General features: G+C 36.7%; 1 protein-coding gene across 1 annotated transcript in view; it reads right to left on the bottom strand.

The window, feature by feature from the left end:
• The window catches only part of PLCZ1 (phospholipase C zeta 1), a 54,568-nt gene that overhangs the window by 9,188 nt on the left and 25,075 nt on the right, over positions 1-20,305 (bottom strand). The window contains exons 7-9 of the mRNA XM_054088724.1: positions 17,912-18,139; positions 15,279-15,435; positions 13,474-13,590 (exon numbers count right to left, since the gene is read on the bottom strand). Coding sequence (XP_053944699.1) covers positions 13,474-13,590; positions 15,279-15,435; positions 17,912-18,139 — 502 coding nt within the window. The remainder of the gene's footprint in view (positions 1-13,473; positions 13,591-15,278; positions 15,436-17,911; positions 18,140-20,305) is intronic.

The raw sequence follows: 20,305 nt of genomic DNA, 5'->3' as shown, positions 1-20,305 counted from the left end.
CAGTGAAATGATAACATGACATGTGTTAAACAGAAAATGATAAAAAGTCATTTACTTGATGGCTTGCCAGGAAATAAAATGAAGACTTTAAGCAGTACAAGTGACTCCTCATAATAATTCAGGAAGAGTACTTTATTACATGTTCCTATGAACTAATATAAATGTATTGAATGAACATTTGGCAGAATTCTGGTATCTTTATCTCATGTGGAAAATGCAAGAAATTTGGATCTGTTTCACTGCAAAAATAATTTGTTTTTTTCACTGCTTTGATGACTCTTTTGAAAAATTCTGTAGTAAGTGACTCAAATAGGAACAGATCTGCAGAGTGAAGCAGCTGGTACCATGGACCTAATATTTGCAATACGCATGTTTTTGGTGGGGTTACTTCAGAAGAGCTCTAGCCTTGACCCCAATACCAATTAATGGCTGGAATACATCAAGTCCCAGAGTGCATCCCATGTTTCATCTGAAAGGAATCCCATCTGTGCTAACTATGATTGCTCTGCAACATGAATCAAGGTGCAGTAAATAGAAGCAATTGGGAACCTTGCCTAAAAAAAACCATACAGAAAAAAATAACAAACATAACATGCACTCCTGCTTTGAACTAAATGTTAATGCAGACGCAGGCATAGATTCCTTAAGCTTATTTTACTTTTGACAACAGAAATCAAGCTTTAAAATTATCATATTGTCCATTGCACACCATTATCTGTTTTTTAGCGGGTAAGTATTCCTTGGGTATGGGTTTGGCAGTGGTTCACAGTTTGTCTTTTATGACTTAAAACGCCATCCAGAAACAGACCCAAGTGTGGTGTGCCATATGACCCTTGTTTTATCTTAATACATTGACTCAAGCAGTGCAATGAATGCTACAGAGCTGCACCCCTGAGGCCCCTTGAAGCCTGGGCCCTGGCATGATCTACAGATAATCAAAGATCTCAGTCCATAGGTAATTCCTACGCCATAGATCCAGAATAAGTGGTTTAAAAAGTGTAACTGAGATTAGGCAAATCAAACAGTCAGAGATTCAAATAGCAGCTTCCACATGATGAAACAAATAACATGATTGCACATAATGAGACTATTGCTAAATTTTCCAAGCTTCATAGGCTACTAAGCAGGAAAATCTGATTTAGCAATAGAAATAAGCAAAGAAGGACACTTTACATTTTATCATATTAGGAAAATTACTTTTGCAACACAAGCGAAGGGCAACGTTATTATGGGTTGATATCTTCAACTGTCAAGACTGTCTTTTTTTCTTTAATTTAATTTTACCTTAGAATAAGTTAAAAACACACTGAAGAGTAGTTTCAATTTACCCGCTGATTTCCTGGTATACCAAGTTGTAACCCAATTAAGGTAAGTGAATGTGAAATTTTGTGTTACGTTCTCTGAGATGCATGCCTTTACTACAAATGTTTGCAAGGTTCATAGCTGCTTGGGGCCTCCTAGGACAATACTTTATGGTGTACCGTTGATGCACGTTTTTTTCTTTTTAATCAGATGCAGTTATAAAACTTACACATCTTGAGAAAGTTTATAAATTAAAACTAGTTTTCTATTGTCTAGTAGTGTGGTCTTAGCGATATTTTTCTGCAAAGGAGACTGAATTTCTACCCTAAGTTTTATCTTAGTTTGTTCAATTCAAGAACAGAACTGTCAATATCATGCTTTGTACTGCTGTTTTATGCAACAGTAGAAATTCAGTGCATGTATGAAGAGAGCTTTAAGCTGCTGGTTCCATTGGGAAAGAAGCCCAAAAATGTTTACTATGAAACCATCTGAACAGCAGATAATCTTAATGTATGGTTTTCATGGGAAAGTACTGGCATCTAAAGTTTAGCACTGTGTAAATTTAACTTTCTCCTCAGTCCCTACATTAAGCAACAAAAGCCTTTTCACATTGGCATAAAAATCAAAACAACAGAGTAAATCATGGGGTTGGAGGACAATCTAGGCAAAGAAACCCCCAAGTATGATTTCTGCATCTGAAATAGAACCAAGTCTTCCTGGTACCACACAGCTGAATCTCCTTCATATCAGAGTATTTAGTACTCAAGTCTTACAAAGTATCAAAGCTGCCATGGTTGTCCCCATTGGCCCCAGATCTAAATAATTTTATATAGCAAATGCAATTTAGAAAAATGCCAGTCTCCAAAAAGATGAAACAATCTATAGTGCACAAAGGAATATAAAGTGTATATTTCATCCAAAACTTCTGTATCACAAGCTGTTAACTGCATTCTGTCCCACAACTAATGGCAGAACTAACTACAATCTAAGTATTCAAATACAAGGTCTTCCATAAGTGCTACTGTACAAGATAATTAATTTTTGGACTGAAAGCAAAAGCTTTTGAAAATCAAAGTGAGTACTGGGCTTCTTAGATTTTTTAAACTCTTTTTAGACTCTGTTTTTAAGGTAGTTAAGGAAAATCGCATGTCTTTTGTCTATGATGCTACCTGTCAATTAATAATCCTATTTGGACTTTTAAATTGCTTTTTTAATATTTTAGTCTTTGTTTCCTGGTTCTATTAGCTATATTATGATCCTAAGGTTCAATATATTTTCTGATTTTAAAATGGATAAGCATGAATTTGTCAGATTTTCCTTAAAATTAGTTACTTTATTAGTTTTTATACCATTTAAAATTCATCTCAAAATGTCTGAATTTTATGCAGTCTTCAAAAATAACACATGCAAAGAGCACTCAGTCTCAATGTTCCTGTCTCCATTATTGAACTCACTCATTTGAGTTTAAAGAGATATAATAGATCACATTTTTAACCCTTTAACCCAGTCTTGTTGCCATCCCCTCAGTTCTTTCCAGGTGTCTATGTTCTTAAAATGGGGTGCTCACAATGATGCAACTCAGCTTCTGTGCCTTATATATCCGATATTTGAAGAGAATTCCACACAGACTGGGAAATAGTAGAAAAACAGGATCATATCCTAATGTTCTGGCATATTTTGTTATTGGTTATGAGAAGATCTATGTGATTGGATTTGAGACACTGCATTCATTCCACCTTAGCACTCCCAGCAGGGCATTGACTGTCTATCCATTTTTCCTCCCATGTAGGTCACAGCTGCACCCAATCCATCACTGCCCAAATCTACTGAAATATTTTCAGAAGTCCTTGCTTTACTGGGTAGACCACTTTATTTTTTTCAAAGTGATGTAGATAGCTTTTAAAAAATTTCATCCACAGCCTGAATAGTCATGCTAGCTGAGTGTGTGTTTACTCAAAATGTGGATTAAAAGGGAGGATATTCAGTCCTTATGAAATCAACATAATCAAGATTATGTTGAAAACAACTGACAACACCTGAAGGAAAGATAAACTGTAACATGAGAACAGATTGTCACCTGTTACAATTACCAGAAAGCAATTTAACGGAAGCAGCAAACACAGCAGAAAAAAATCTATCACGAGCAAACAAATTCTATCAAACCAAAATATGATAAAAACTTCATCATCTGAATGGCAAACAGAACACTAATTTCTAAGCTCTGTGCAAACATTAACCATCACAATATCTGCAAGTACAAAAATATTTCCCTTTTAGTATATTGAAAGTACTATTATGTCCAATATTTAGTCTAATGGAGTTGGCATAAGAGAAATCCAATGACTACTACAATACCCTTCTCACTACCAGCAGATGTGTAAAGTGCTCTATCACCAGGTGGTCAGAACACGTAAGCTAGGAAAATGGTGGAGCATGGTGGTATTTAAACTCGTATTTCATCTGTCTCTGAGAAACTAGCAAGACTTCCAGTGTAATTAAGACATTGCCAAATTACAGCTGTCTTCTTGAGCTGCTCTGAGCCTGAGCAATAGCTACTGTTCTGGTTCTGGCTCGACATGTCATTGATCCCCACTGCCATCTCTGGGTGTTGTTAATTTGGGCTCGAGGACATATTGTCCAAAGTCAGTCTTTTAAGTGTTCTCAGAATCTCCTTTGCCTTGGGCTTTATTAGTTTTTTAAATCTTTACACAGCTTTAACCCTTTGGCTAAGCCAATGAATAAGTGAGATCCCACCCAAACTTTGTGAACAAGGACTCATATCTATCAGAAAAAAAACAAACCCCATATATATGAAGTGATTGATTCCCTTACAACACAGAGCAAACTTACTTAACTAATTAGTATAAATTTTGGCATACAAACTGTTTCTCATCTCTTTTTCTGTCAAAAAAATTAGTCAAAGTGTATGTACTTTTTTCCTCTCCTTACAGAATAAAGTGGGCCTTCAGCTATTCAGACTATTCAACTACCCTGACATATGTTAAAAAGTAACACAGCAAGCTGCAGGCAATCCAGGAGACTCCTGGAGTGCATTGAAGACAATTTCTTAACCCAGGTAATAGACACCACCACCCAAGGGGATGCAATACTGGACCTGATGATCACTGATACAAGTGAGCTCATCAGTGACATCAAGATTGGAAGCAGCCTGGGCTGCAGCAATCATGCAGACAAGGAGAAGGCTGAGGTACTCAACAATTTTTTTGCCTCAGGCTTCACTGATAACCACTCTCCTCCCCCCTCCTGGGTCAATCGTCAACAAGATGGGGACGAGGGGGGTAAAGCCCCTCCCACTGTAGTGGAGGATCAGGTTTGTGACCACCTGGGGAGCCTGAACACATATAAGTCTGATGAGATACATCCCAGAGTTCTGAGGGAATTAGCAGATGTGGTTGCCAAGCCACTCTCCATGATATTTGAAAAGTCAGGGCAGTCAGGAGAAGTTCCTGATGACTGAATGAAGGGTAACATTGTTCCAATTTTTAAAAAGGGAAGAAAAGCTGACCCTGGGAGCTACCAACCCATCAGCTTCCTCTCTGTGCCTGGGAAGATCACGGAACAGATCCTCCTAGAAGACATACTAAAGCACATGGGGGACAGGGAGGTGATTGATGGCAGCCAGCCATTAATAGCTTCACCAAGGGCAAGTCCCGCCTGACCAACCTAGTGGCTCTCTGTGATAGGGTGACAACAGCAGTGGACAAGAGAAAACCAATAGAAGTAATCTGTCTGGATTTCTGTAAAGAATTTGACATGGTCCCTCACAACAACTTTCTCTATAAATTGGAGAGATATGGATTTGATAGGTGGACTGTTTGGTGGATAAGGAATTGGTTGGTTGGTCACTTTCAGAGAGCAGTGGTCAATGGCTCAAAGTCCAGATGGAGATCCATAACAAATGGCACCCCTCAAGGGTCTGTATCAGAACCAGTACTGTTTAATATCTTCATCAATAATACAGACAGTGAGATCGTGTGCACCCTCAGCAAGTTTGCAGATGACACCAAGCTGAGCGGTGCAGATGCCACAGTGGAAGGACGGGACATCATTCAGAGGGACCTGGACAGACTGGAGAAGTGGGCCTGTGAGAACCTCATGAGGTTCCACAAGGCCAAGTACAAGGTCCTGCAGCAGGGTCGGGGCAATCTGCAGTTTCAATACAGGCTGGGGGATGATGTGATTGACTGTAGCCACAGCGTCCTGGGCTGCATCAAAAGAAGTAGGTTGAGGGAGGCTATTCTGCCCCTCTATTCTTCTCTTCTGAGACCCTACCTGGGGTATTGTGTCCAGTTCTGGAATCCTCAACGTAAGAAGAATATGAAGCTGTTGGAATGGGTCTAAAGGAAGGCTACAAAGATGATAAGAGGGCTGGAGCACCTTCCATACAAGGACAGGCTGAGAGAGTTGGGCCTGTTCAGCCTGGAGAAGAGAAGGCTCCATGGAGAACTTATAACAACCTTCCAGTACCTGAAGGGGCTACAGGAAATCTGGGGAGGGACTTTTTACAAGGGCATGGAGTGTTAGGACAGGGGGCAGTGGCTATAAATTGGAGAGGGAAAGGTTTAGAGTAGACATAAAGAGGAAATTCACCATGAAAGCGGTGAGACACTGGCACAGGTTGCCCAGGGAAGTTGTGGCTGCCCCATTCTTGGAAGTGTTCAAGGCCAGGCTGGATGTGGCCTTGGGTAGCCTGGTCTGGTGGGAGGTGTCCCTGCCCATGACAGGGGAGGTGGAAATAGTTGATCTTTAAGGTTGCTTCCAACTCAAACTATTCTACAATTCTATGATCATAATTTCTGCGTTTGCTTATCACCGACACATTTTAAGTGGATGATCTTATTGTACAGAAACAATTTATGAATGACTTACAGCATGATGTATCGTGCTGTGGTAAGAGGGACTACTCTTCTGACAGCTGAGTAACATGCATAACTGTCTGACACATCATGCTCAGCATGTGCAGTCAGTCTGTTCTTATTTCTTTGGGCCAAATCAACACTGATGCTCTAAAGATATCATCATTAGAAATATTAAGAATTCAGTCATTCTAATGCTCCTAATAGCTGGCATTGTTCCTACTTAATTACAAGTAGGTGTACTGGAAAAAATATGTTAGGTGATTAAAAATCATCCATTGTCCAAGTATATCTACAACTGGTTTCAATTAGGGAGCCTCTCTTGTGAGGTTCTCCTGGGAAAAGTAGCTAAAGCATTTCTGATAAACTATCAAATAAAAAATCTAAATTGAATTTTGCTATTTAGTTAATGTCTTAATCTGAAAGCTACACTTCAGTGTAACTCTGAGGATATTTTGCTTTCCATTTCACTTATTTTGCACTTGAAACAGATTTTTTTTCCAAAGTAATGCTTAATTTTTTTTTTTCTTGTTCTTCTTGGCAGAACAGTGCATATTAAAAGCTTCCCTTTTTTGTTTTAGTCTGGGTCAGTAACACAGGATTTAGAACAAGGTCAGCAAGGAGTTCAGAGACAACTGTGGATCTGTAATTTTTTCTCTCATTTTTTTATATTGACTAGATTTCAGATAAATCATTTAATATTCTATTTGTTGTCTGCAGTCATGAATTTGGTGAAGATAGGTGGGAAAATTATCTTCATTATTACTGTCAACAAAATGCTGACAAAATGAAATTTCTGTCTTTCTTTGCTTTTAAGTGAAATTCCAGTATCTATTACATACATAAAATCTGCCTAAAAGGAAGCAGGCTCCAGAGTAACCAAGTTACCCAATAAACCTGGTAGATAGAGATTGCAAGACAAATGTGAAACCTTTATTCAAAATAACTCCCAGCCCTTGAAGCTATTCCAAAGGAAAGGTGAGTGCTATTAGATAGCTTCTTATATCAGTTTGATATTGTTCCACCTGACTTGTAGATGTCTACACATGATTCAGCTGCCCCACTACAGCTAGTGAGGGTCCAATCAATGAAGTTTAAGAGACAATGTAACCAAAAGTGGGCTCATACTTGAAAAACGAGATTAATCCTTTCTCTGGATTCTAATAGCTGTCCCATTGGACTGGAGACTTATGAGAGCAAACAGTAGGAGATGAAGAAACCCTTTTGAGGGGTTCCAGAAACCATGACAGCTATGTGTCCTATTACAGCTGTGGATTTTTTTCCAACCACATGACTTTGTTAATAAGCACGCTTCTCTGTTTGGAATTTTAGTGTTATGTTTCCACAACACACTATTCAACAGTATTTAGTAAGATTTATGTCAGTTGTGCAAGATCTAGTTTTCATTTCCTAAAAATGAGTTTTTTGACTATTAAAACCATATTGGGAAGAAAGTAATAATATGGAATTTATAACACACCTCTGCCTTTCCTGCGCCTAACTTATGATGACTTGTCCAGTCCTTGAAACCTCAACAAGAGACTGGAGAACCAAGAGATAATTTTCTATGCCTTCTGATTTCATTCTTCCAAGGCATTGTTTGGCTTGGAAGCTAACAGGAAATCTTTCCTATCTTTCTTATAGCAAATTCTCCATGAGTCAGTTGTGGGATAAGGCCAAAGCAAGCCCAAACAAAGAATGAGCTCTAGACTGGAAGCACAGATGTACAGAATAGCCCGGGCATGTTTTTGCCGTGAAATGTATAACATGACAGACTCTTCCCCTGACTTTGAGCAGAAGAGGTGTTTTAATTTGGGATGAAATCTGGAGCCCATTTTGGAAAGACAGTTTAAGCTCTGTTTGATGGCTTGAGACTAACTATTAGGCTTTTAGAAGACGAATGAATAAAGATGAAATGCTGTATTTGCCTTTTCCGTGTCATAGGCAATGTTTAGAGTCAAGTCATCTGCAAGATTTTAAGTATCATGATGTTAGATTGAGTGTTCATTTAGTATCTAACTGCAATAATGCACATTGCGAAGAGCTTTGACGTATTCTAATAACCTAACCAGCCATAAAATAACAAAAAACATTAAAGCATGTCACTTCACAAATTTCACTAGAGATTCAAGCAACTATTCAAAGCTATAATGTGGTAAATATTCTCAGTTTGTTTCAGACTTCACATTAGCTACTGAAAAAAAGGCTGTTACAGAAAAACATTGCTATACACTTCTATTGTGCTACAAAAAATTTACAGTAAAAATAATAACTGAGAGTATAGAATTATCATGCTGAAAAATCTAATTACATCTGTAAGAAAAAATAGTATTCCACCACCTTTTAATAAAAGAGCCTGTGGTTTTACTTAAGTTAAATGTCATTATTTCATAAATTTGACATCCCATCAACATATTCTAAAAGGTATAGTGTTCAATCAGATTGTGAGAATATCTAAACTTCCTACTATCAAACATGATCTGTTTATTTACGAGGGGAAAAAAATCAGTCCTGTTGTCTTCAGTTTTGCCATTTGTCCAGTGAGAAAGGAAAATATAACTTCCCAGAAAACATACAGCGGTCGAAAATCCAAAGAAAATCAGTGATCCTATGCCCTCTGTTTTCTTTATGAGGCTTCCCGAAGTCTGCCTCTTCTTTAAATTTTCATTCATAGAACCATAGAATAGTTTGGGTTGGAAGGCTCCTTAAAGATCATCCAGTTCCAACCCCCCTGCCACAGGCAGGGACACCTCCCACTAGATCAGGCTGCCCAAGGCCCCATCCAACCTGGCCTTGAACACCTCCAGGGACAGGGCACCCACAACTTCCATGAACAACCTGTGCCAGTGCCTCATTTTGAACCCAAGCAAAGTCAGAGTTGATGGTCATTTTAAGTTGCACAAGTGAGACATACCAAGATGTCAATAAGTAGGTTTCTTACCCCTAGGTAACTTCAGAGGTTAAAATCAGAACTAGTTAGAGAAGTGTTTATCATTCATTTTTTTTTTCATTGTTTTTTCTGATGCCCACAAAATTCAGCTGAAAAAGAGATGTGGCAAAATTATGTTTTGATATCACTGGTCAAAACTAAAACCTACAGTAAGAAAAAGTGTTTCATACAAGTAGCGGAACCTTCACAGTAGCACTTAAAATGTTGTGAATGCTCCAGGAAACATATGGTCTGTATAACCTCTTCCAAAACAAGATTCTGTACCTGCCATACCATGTTTTTCTCATATCACTTATGACATGTTTTGGTCATTCCTGTAGATTGTTTTGACGCATGGATAATGTTTGCCACTGCATGCAAAGGATGTATTCAAAAGGATATTTAAGTCTCTATTTTTATTTTCACTGTATCTTTCTTTTGGTTTTTTTCCCCCCTTTCATTTTTCTCAATCGTTATAATACAACTCATATCTGTTTATTTTAATAACCGTCTTGAATTTCCTTTCCCTGCATAAAACTTTACTTTCCATTTTATTTACTAAATAAAAAGGAGATATGGGTATGCCAAACCAGTCCTTTCCAGTGCCACACTGCAGTTGCATGCAGGAGGCATACTAATTTGCCCAGACTATAAAAAGTTATTCTAGGTATTTTTCTCTGTAAGACCTCTTTGTTCACAAAACCTATTCTGTTCTTACAAGTTTCAGTTTTCAGAGAATGGAGGCTGAGTGCACAGTGATATCCAAAAGCAATTTTGTGGAAACTACTTTTTACTGTGGTTTGTTACTTGCCTTTCTCTGGAACTTTGGATAATACAATTACATAATTCTCATTTTCAGACCCAACTGAAAGCCTGTTGAACCATTTCAGCCTGCTTTAGCTGAGTGCCAGGCTGCTCTGAGTTAATATGTTTCAACCAATTTAGAGAAAAGCACTGTTTTGGGCCTGTAATTTAGGGAAGTGAAGGAATAATTTAGCAATCATCACTTACAAGATGCAGGGCCTGCAGGCAGTATTATATGTTAACTTGAACAAAACTTAATATAGTTTATTTGCCCAGTCACATTAGTTATGGATGTCAAAAGAAGTTAAAGGTGAGAAGGGAAAGCTAGCAGATGCAGGCAGGGTTAGAGCAGCTGAGAAAGGGGAATAGGTGACATAGGAGAAAACTGAGAGTCTCGTAAACAGTTTAAGGAAAAGACTAGAAGCAATATGAAGGGATTACTTCTGTTCACAGGATGTAGAGTGCAGTGGTAGGAAGACGCAAAAGTTATGTGAACTACATGGACACAGGACACACACAAAAATTTAAAACTATGTTAAGTCAGTGGAAGGATCTCAGCAGAAGATTCTGTGAGCAGAGCTTTGAGAGTCATATTTCTGCCAAACACTTATCTAAAACAGACTAGGGAATCAAGAATAGACCTAACATGTCTTGGAAATAATATATGTGTAGAATTGCTTATAAACAGCTTATTCTCATGAGAAAAATGTTTCTTTAAATGAATAAGCAAATGATGTGACCAAGAGGGCAGATCTAACCACTTCCTGCATATTTTTAATTCTTCAAGGAAGGGGCCCAAAGCCCCTATAGAGCAAAAATCATATGGTTTGTATACTAATGTTTAGACTGACTTTTCATTAAAGTTTACTCTGAGTCAACATCCAATGTAGTCATTTTGAAATACTTCAGTCCTACTTAAGGTCCAACAAACAGATATTCTGTGCAGAGATCAGTGTGGAGAAGTATAGCTTAGAAAGAAGACTGGTAAACTGTGGTATGATAAGCCTGAGAAATGAATACAGTTTTAAATTAAAGACCTCAGTCCAGTGCATCCTCTAAGCATGGAACAAATTTACTAGTTTTAATATCAGTGTAGATAGTATAAAGAGTGTGCACCACCCAAGGTAATCCAGCAATCCCCTAGCCCAAGTCCAGATCTGTACTGTAAATAGACATTTAGAATGACGCAGACACAACCAAAATTTGCTCTAACTATCCATTTTTTCACTGCTACTGTGGTTATTAAACTATGCTTCAATACAACAGTCTGGATGAGAAGTAGAATTTCTAACAATGAAAGAATTAGCAGTGGAGTGGAGTACATTTCAGTTGTATTCACTGAACAGCCAGCACTGAGTGACCAAATTCATGCGATCTCCCTAGCCATTCTTTTGCACATTAGCCTAACAGTGTAGCAGTAGCAGCATGGCATAGCTCAGGATGAAGACAGCAAATGGTAGGAAATTCATGCTTGGGGAATATCTTCCACTGTTTGTGGTCAGGGCCACAGACATGGGAACAGCAATCTCTCAGTGAAAGCTGAGGCATAATGCTCTTCCTAAATTCAATAAATGTTAGAGAGCAGCTGGGGATACACTAGGGGATTAAACAATAAATAATAGTCATGTACATCATTGATTGGTAATAGCACACTGTTAAAAACATTTCTGAGAGGGTAACTTGAAATAGAAGGTATCTTGGGAAATGAGAAAGGAAACAAGTGAAAGAGGAAGCCTGGAGCAAGAGTGCACAGAAGCTCAAGGTCTCCACAGGCAAAGTTAAATCTGTACCTGTCTGTACGAATGTGTGTTGTAATGCAACAAGGTGAGGCCATACCTTTCACCTCTCAAAACTAGGACCCTATGTCAAACTGCAATGCTTACCCCACAGTCTCTCTTATGTGCCCTGGTACAGAATTGTAATAGAAGACAGAATATACATGTGGATGCAAAAAATATTGTTCTCTACCTAAGGCTGAAGAAGTTATAGCAGACTGATGCAGGAAAACATTCCATAACTGAGAATCTTTTAAACTGAAGAACAAAAAGATGAAGGCAAGATTGTTTCTGAAGACGCTGAAAGGAAAAAGTGCTTACAGATGAGAGGGTTTTCAATGCCTGCTGAGTACAGGAGTTATGTTAATTTTTAACAATTTTGGCATAAAAACTAGCTTGAAATGAAGAAAACCAGAAATCGTTGTTATATCATTGCTCAGGGAACTAATATGCTTTGTACTAGAAATTAAGAGTCTAAACTTACATTGCATTTATACAGTCACTGGAGTCCTTCAGCAGCTCCCAGATGTACCTGGGGGTTCTGCTGACCAGAAGAATTTGAGTTCTTCTTTGCAGTAACATATTATAATATGGGAATTTTTGGCACCAATATTAATTGTTGTGCCCATGACTCCTGCATCTCTGCTACTCCAATCACACAAAACCATTGAAAGCCCACTGATCCTTCTGATGAGGCTTCCATTGCTGTGTAAAATTTCTAAGTCATACACATGTATCTTTCCATCATCTCTTCTAATTACGGGGCAACCTTAGGAAAAAGCAAATACAGCTGCATTTCAACAATTCCTCCCCTTAGCTAAACAGGCAGCTGACTCTGTTCCCCTGCTAACTACAAAGCACCTATAAAGAGTTCTAGATCTCACTGGAAGAAGAGTGGGTTTTTGATTTAAAAAGCAAAAGAGAAAAAGGGGGGTGAAGAGGGGAAAAAAGAACCAATTGTTCTCATTTTGTCTTACAAATGTGTTCTATTTATACTTTAGCCACAGATGACAAATAAGCAGAAAGGTTATGGAATTGGATTAATACTGCATTCAGAAGAACGTAATCTATTTTCATTTTCTTTAAAGATACATTACAATTTTTTTTATTTATTTATTTTTGGCAGTTCAGTGCTTAGTGCATATCACACTCACTTTTACCTCAAAACTTAAGGTAACAGAGTTAACACAATAATTTCAGCCCAAACAGACAGGCAGTAAAATATAAATTATCACTTAGGCTCTCCTCACAGACACTCACAGATACATATAATAGAATTATTATTGTAATAGATTATTATGAAGAAAATTCCAGTTTATCTTTTGAAATCTTTTTTAGATATGTGCTTTTGCTACAGTTTCATAAGATAGAATCATTAATTGTTTAGTCTTAGGTCTAGAAGTAATAAAAAATAATAATAGATTTAAAATGTTGTATTGTTCTTACTTGTGTTTTACTTATTATCCAATAGAAAAAAATGCTAAAGAAATTAATGAATTACAATAAATTGCAATATTTAGGGTAAGATATAGCTATTACAGAAACGTATTTATAATGGGTTAGGCCCTAATTGTAACTAATTACGAAAGTAAATAGATTAAAATAATAGTCCCCTTAGCTACTCTATACCAGAAAACGTTGATTCTGGGAAGAAAAAGCACTAGGGTAATACCACTGAAGGAAAATATGTAACTTGTAATATGTAATATGTAAAGAGGCAAAAACTCTTCTACCACTATAGTCTCTGCAAAACCTGGAATGCAACAGTCTCTGCAAACATACGTACCCATTTGGCACCCCACGTTCCAGAACTCTTGAGGATTATAATTTGAAGAGGTCGTTCTTGATCCTCTGGGGTAGATTCTTGTAATGAATCTTGATGTATGAGAAACAAACTCTTTAGCTGAAAAACAGAATGATAAAACCTTGATAAGAAAAACTTTATTAATAAGGAGATATTATAAATAGTATATAAAAGTAAATAAGTAAATAACAATAAAAATATAAAGTAAATAATAATAAAAATATAAAAATCTGATCCAACAATTTTTTTAACACTATCAGTATATCACATCAACATATGTCTATTTTAGGACATTTTTATTTATACTAACACTAGTGTATGGGCCACTCTGAGATACGACTAAAGTCCTATTTTAAAACATTAATATTTAGTGTATATTTGAATCTGATAGTATTTCTCTGTTCAGTGAAGATTTTTGCTAAAGTTTCAATAACCAAGAACTGTTCCTTCACAGAAATACTCTAGTTTTTCTCCTCTTTGTTAAGTAAATATATGATTTTTGCACTAAAGACTCCCGTGTTCTCATGAAAAAAATGAGAGAGACCAAAAAGGAAATTGATGAAAAAGCCCACTCATTCTTTAGTAGTTCAATCAGAAAAAAAATCACCCCAAAGTGATCTTAGTTTGATTGCTGTTTGGGGATTTAAATAAAATGAATTAATAATCTCAGGACCAGTGAAAAGCACATTTCCAAAAAAATCTTATTTGATTCCTTTATAATCTTCAGAAAATGTTAACTATTCAAGTGAGCTGATTTTTTTCCTCCTAGTGGTGTTCCCTCCCACAAAGACATAAACTACACAGAAGTGGAAAATTTCTTTATCGTTTATCTACATTATTCCTGGTTAATAAACAAACAAAAAGCTTTACATTTCCAGGGTCACATAACTGATCCTTTCCATCCTTCCCTTTCCATCCTCCCCTCAGCCCCTCTCTCCCTGTCTTTTTTTTTTTTTTGTAGGATTACTTTCGTGTTCGTGAGATTGCCAGAGGGACCACAGGGGACTCTGACTATGGATGACTGGGAAAATTCTACTTGTTTTATGCCATTTGGCACCATTCACCTAACCAAACATTGAATCAGCTCCACCAAGTAGTGGATGGCAGCTGGGCTGAATGAATGAGCCTGTGGCAGACTTTATTCTCACGGTCAGTGATATCTGTTCTTAACACTCCCTTAAGGCTGTTGGCAGACAGCTGGAGTTAAAAAGCAGAGGCTGCACTGTATCGGCTGCACCAAATGGAGCCCTTCCAACACAGAATGAGTTTTGAATAATCCAGCTTGTCTGGTATGAAAGATCTGTTCCAAAGGAACAAACTGCCCGCTGCGGGGTTTATTCATTCCATCAATGCAGATTCTTTTATCCACAGTTATCATCAAAGCCAGCGATGCTGCATGCTCAACTCCACTAAGTACTATGGACCATACCGGGGGAGGGGTGGGTGTGAAATCTATTCCTTACTTTTTCAAGTGTTGACTGTAACTTCTAAATTATTTGATGCAGAAAACAATGACTCAAAGGGTATTCATGCATTTTGTATACTATGTTAATATTTGGTTTTCTGAAACTACACAAAATTAAAACAAAGCAGAGTTTCAATTTTCCTCACAAACCAGCTGGAATGTAAAAATGCAGTGCAAATGAAAAGATATTTCTAGAACAATGTTATAAAAGCAATAAAATAAAGTCGGACAGCATGTTTTTCATAAAATTTTAACTTCAATGCCTGAGCAGTGAACCATAGCAACAGTGTATCTTTTACCTGATTAAATAAAAAGAAATTACCTGAATTTTTTACAAACTTCCGTGCTTGAAGCTCCCCGATTGAATTATTTTCATAGCACTTCTGATTAGATAGGGAATGCTCAAAGCTCACAAACTTCTCAGACTTCGTGTAAATCACAAGGTCTGACAGTGCAACAGCAATTTTTATCTTCTTAATCTAATAATCATAATATAAAATAATAGAAGATTTAAAAAATCACAATAACATGTATTTCATTATTATTATTACCAAGTCAGAAGAAACTATCTTTTTGGATACATAAAGCATGGAAGAATCTGTTACAATTAATGAATATTTGTGCCTAAGATATGATTTTTGGTAGTGAGAGTTGATGTAGTCAAAGACAATTAAGGTCATTGTCTCTGTGTTCATCATATCGTATGATGAATTGTAGGATGAATGAAGAGATGCTTCCAATGCTTCCTAGCACAATGTTCTTTTAGACAGCTTTTTTTTTCCCTACTTCAGAGACTAGTATGCTAACTAATAAGTTTTCTTGGGCCTTCATGTTACCCATTTAAAATAAATTATCAACTTTATATTCCAAAATAGATAGAATACTAGAAAAGATACACTAATAGGAAGTACTTTGAGAAAAAAAAACCACAAAAGAATAGGAGAATCTCTATATCAATAGCAGAAAGTGAAATACAAAGTGTGGAATAACAGGAAAAAATTATTATAGATGCTCTGAGTGAATCTGCTTTAGCAGAGGGGTTAGACTAGATGATCTCCAGAGGTCCCTTCAAACCCTGATCATTCTGTGATTCTATGCTTCCGTATCTTCCTCCAAGAATTGTTCTGAAGTTAGGAAAACTCTGTTCATAATTAAGATGGAAAGTTCTTTGACCAAAGTCTTTGTCTTGTCTTGCTTGATTACCAAAACAAAGCAAAAGCAAAGGCTGAAAGGCTGAAATTTTTCAAGCGTCTCTTCTCTTAAATTGAGGTACTACGTGACCTCTTCATTTTACTTATCATGAAGTTGGAAGCTTATTATTGGTAGCAGCCAGTAAAGAGCTGATGTTGCTAATAATGTTTACATTCCATTAAAACTATTGAAGACAAATTATCATCTGACAAAAATAATAGGAATTGCATGTTCATGGCTCTTAAACTATACAAAGTTCAAGTGCATTAATTATTCTGGGGTTATGTACCATAAGCAGCAATAGGGAGCTACTGACACGCAACTTCTTAATAATACAGCTCTTTGGATGTGGAAGGCAGTGACACAGCCAAAGGCAACCACGTCACTAGGATATCTTGCGTGTGGATTCAAATGGTCTCCCATGCTCCAACAGAGCAGTAGAGTGGGACCTCAGAATGAATACTTTCAGCTCAATGGGGTGGGATTGTGGAAACTGCTTTGTCTGCTGCCTGCAAAACATGACGGGGAAGTGCTAGAGTCACAGTCCTTGGAGGTGTTCAATAAAAGCATAGATGTGGCACTTTGGGACGTGGTTTAATAGGCAATTTCATTATATCCTATGATTCTATGATCTGTTATTGCTGCTGTTGAGCAAGATGCATGTGATATACATTCTAGTCTCTAACATGATGCTACAAATACATATGACCCTATTATCTGGGAATTTTTCTGTGTTTAAAGAGGAATCCATCCTTCCTCAGAATTTTTCCTTAATATGTCTCTATATCACATGGAAAAAAAAGGAGGAAATATCTTGGTCTTCAAATAATTTAGAGAAAAGCAACACCACGGAAGAGATGCTGCCTCACAGCAAAAAAACACTAGACCCTGAGGAGCATTGCCAGTCTATCTGCATTCTGATAATCAGAGCATGATGTGCAAGCATGGCTGCTTCCTGCCTGCTGAAAAATATTGAACAAAATAATTTGAACCCTGATGGACCAACAGATTTTCATGGCAGAGATTTACTATTTGGTTAAAAAAATGAATAAGTTCAATTTCACTATTAAAAAGAAAGTCATATCCAGTTCTTGCACTGTTTTTCAGAAACAATATTTAATGTTAAGTCTCTACATAATTAATGCAAAAATACTTCTTCTATTGTAAGTGCCTAAAAACAGTTTAGTGCTACCAGAACTCTACATCCAATTGCAGACACAGATTCCAGAACAGAAGAAAATAGTGGAATGGGAACTCTTCATAATTTTCATGAAAGTCTGGTGGATTGCAGGAAGAAATAGATAGTTAACTCTGTCTTTCATTGTCAGGAAGTGTTATGAGTATTTTCCATGCATAGCTTCAGGAAGGCCTTGAGATCATGCCTTCTATGCATAGGTTGAGATATGCCTTCCATGCATAGCTTCAGGAGAGCAGCTGGGCCGATTTATCTGAAGCCTATTGCGGTATTGAGTACCTGGGAGAGGCACATGACTTGGAAGTGAAAAATTAAGATGGAGTTTAGGATGGGAGCACAGAGAAAGTTCACTTTTCAGTTGGATAAAATATGTTCTAGTTCTGACTGTCTTGTGAAAATCAGGAAAACTCTGAAATGTTGAGTTAAAAATATTTCAAAATATCATGCTTTAAGTAATTTTAAAGCTTACCTTTAAAATTTGATGTCTATTTTAAGATAAAATATGCCTCCTTTTTAAAAAGCTGACATATATCTATGTGTTTTCTAAATTCAGTTGAGATAAAAGTTACCTTTGACTTTTTTCTAGGTGGGGGTGAAGATCTATGATCACTTTTTCTTTTTGCAGAAGTTCTCCTTGGGTAAAGAGGAGTTTTATCATCAGTATCATCTTCTTCAGTTATATTTTCAGAATCAGAAATTTCCACTGCCTCACCACGACTGCCAGATTCTCTCCTGAGAAGACCATCCTCAATTGTTCCAACTTTTTTATTTTTTAACAGAATTTTGAATTTTAATTCCTGTAGAAAATAGGTTAATCAGTAGTAATTAGAATTTTGTATGCACTAATTGTTGGGTCTTTTATCTAGATATCATTTAAACAAGCTTTTATTACATGTAATGAACTGAGGTACCACCATGAAGTGAAGATAGATATCAGCAAGGCAGAAGTCAAAAGCAAGTATACCAAACCAAATCTGGGGATCAAAGTACAGAATAGAATGTGAATATTTTATCCCATGACAGGAAAAAAAACTCTTCACCAAACATACACAGATACTAAAACTGTGTGTTAGAGTAAGGTAGGAGGTTAAGTAAGCATCAGAAGTAAAGGCCAGGTAAGACATAGGAGGTATAATTATTACTATGCATAAAATCATTTTTATATATAGTCTTATAGACTTGTATCTGATATTAATTTGAAAATTTTTTAGCTCTCATTGCAGCTGCTGGAAATTTGTTATCCTATTTGATTAGTGCATTTGTGCTCAACTGTCTAGTGCACAAAATTAAAACTTTAGTTGTCATGTCATTATATAGTGGATTCTCATCTTACCTGGTCATGGAAATTAACATAGTTTGATAATTTGTTGCCTAAGCAGTTTCTCTATTTTAAATGGTCATGTTTCAACTCCCATAATAAAGAATGTAGGAAAAAAAATTATTAAAGCTTATAATTTCCAGTAAGATGACTTTCATCTATGCACCTGAATCATATGAGTAAAAACTTCACCTAAAGTTATGAAATAGTATTCGTAGTGGAACAGCTATTATGTAGCAGACAGTCATTTCTACCTTTGAGTAAAGGAAGTGCTTGTGAGTAAAAGGACTTGCTTAGGTTCTTGGATAAAATGATCCACAAAAATATTCCTTAATTTTCTTATGCACTAGTGAAAAGGAGGGCTACATTGCCAGGCGGGTTATAGAAACAAGGAACAAATATATATTAAATAAAAGATAGCTGAAATATTTTATTTTAAGGTATCCACTAGGTAAATATGAAAAACATGGATATAAGAAGCATATCTATAAAACCAAAGCTTTATAAAAGAAACTAGTGCCTTCAACAAAGACATAGACATTCCATTTATTTACATTGCATTCTCCATTGCTGATAATCCCTTTATCACTTCAGATCTGCCTTCCAGTACTTGAAGGGAGCCTACAAAAAGGCTGGGGAGGGATTTTTTACAAGGGCATGTAGTGATAAGACCAGGGGGAATGGCTTAAAATTGGAGAGGGGAAAATTTAGATTAGTATTGGGAAGAAATTCTTCCCACTGAGGGTGGTGAGGCACTGGCACAGGTTTCCCAGGGAACTTGTGGGTGCTCCCTCCCTGGAAGTGCTGAAGGGCAGGGTGGACAGGGCCTTGAGCAGCCTGGTCTGGTGGGAGGTGTTCCTGCCTGTCACAGCTGGGCTGGAACTGGATGGGCTTCTAAGGTCCCTTCCAAACACAACCGTTCTTTTTCTATGATTCTACAATTAGTAGTTTGTCAGTGTTCTATTAGAACAAGATAACCTATGCTTAATATCTATCAATGCCATGCCAGTGTAAGATTTGATTAGTCTCTCTGCACTGGTGATTCAGAATAAGGATGCCCTTTAACTTTTCCTTCATTTCTTATTGATGCACTCATTTTTATTCTGTGATATTTTTAGAATAGTTTTAATATGAGTAATGCTACTCATATTTCAAAGAGTTCTGAATTTTCTTTTCCATCTCCATATTTCTCAATATTTAAAAGTAATTCTATTCACTTTTGGTCTTTTGTTTTGCTGTTCATACATAAGATTTAATTTTACAAATTAAAAAAAGGTAGCTGCTATACAATGGAAGGAAAACCTTTCTCTGTATATGTTACGATCTCCTACATCTAAACTTGGGTTAAGTAAAGGAAGACCATAGTCTGTGTCATCATATAAAAAGGGGCCATGATGTTCTAAGTCAGATAGTTTCTAAAATTCTTTTTATGAACTGTTAGCAAAAATGTAACTACCTTGAGGTAGGAAAAACCTTTTTTTTTTTCCTATAAAGATAATATTTTTGGAATTACCACTTGCTTTTAATAAAGTTACAGAAAATACCCTAGCAAGAAGAAATTTTGATACTTGTTAGGCCAGAAGCAAATTGAATAGCTGTTAACCCAAATCACTGAAAGTGAACCATGAACTGGAAAAGACACACC

This window comes from Cuculus canorus, chromosome 1 (genome assembly GCF_017976375.1).
Source record: "Cuculus canorus isolate bCucCan1 chromosome 1, bCucCan1.pri, whole genome shotgun sequence".
Classification (NCBI taxonomy): domain Eukaryota; kingdom Metazoa; phylum Chordata; class Aves; order Cuculiformes; family Cuculidae; genus Cuculus; species Cuculus canorus.
The sequence above is the reverse complement of the archived record's forward strand: the minus strand, read 5'-3'. Positions and strand labels throughout refer to the sequence as shown.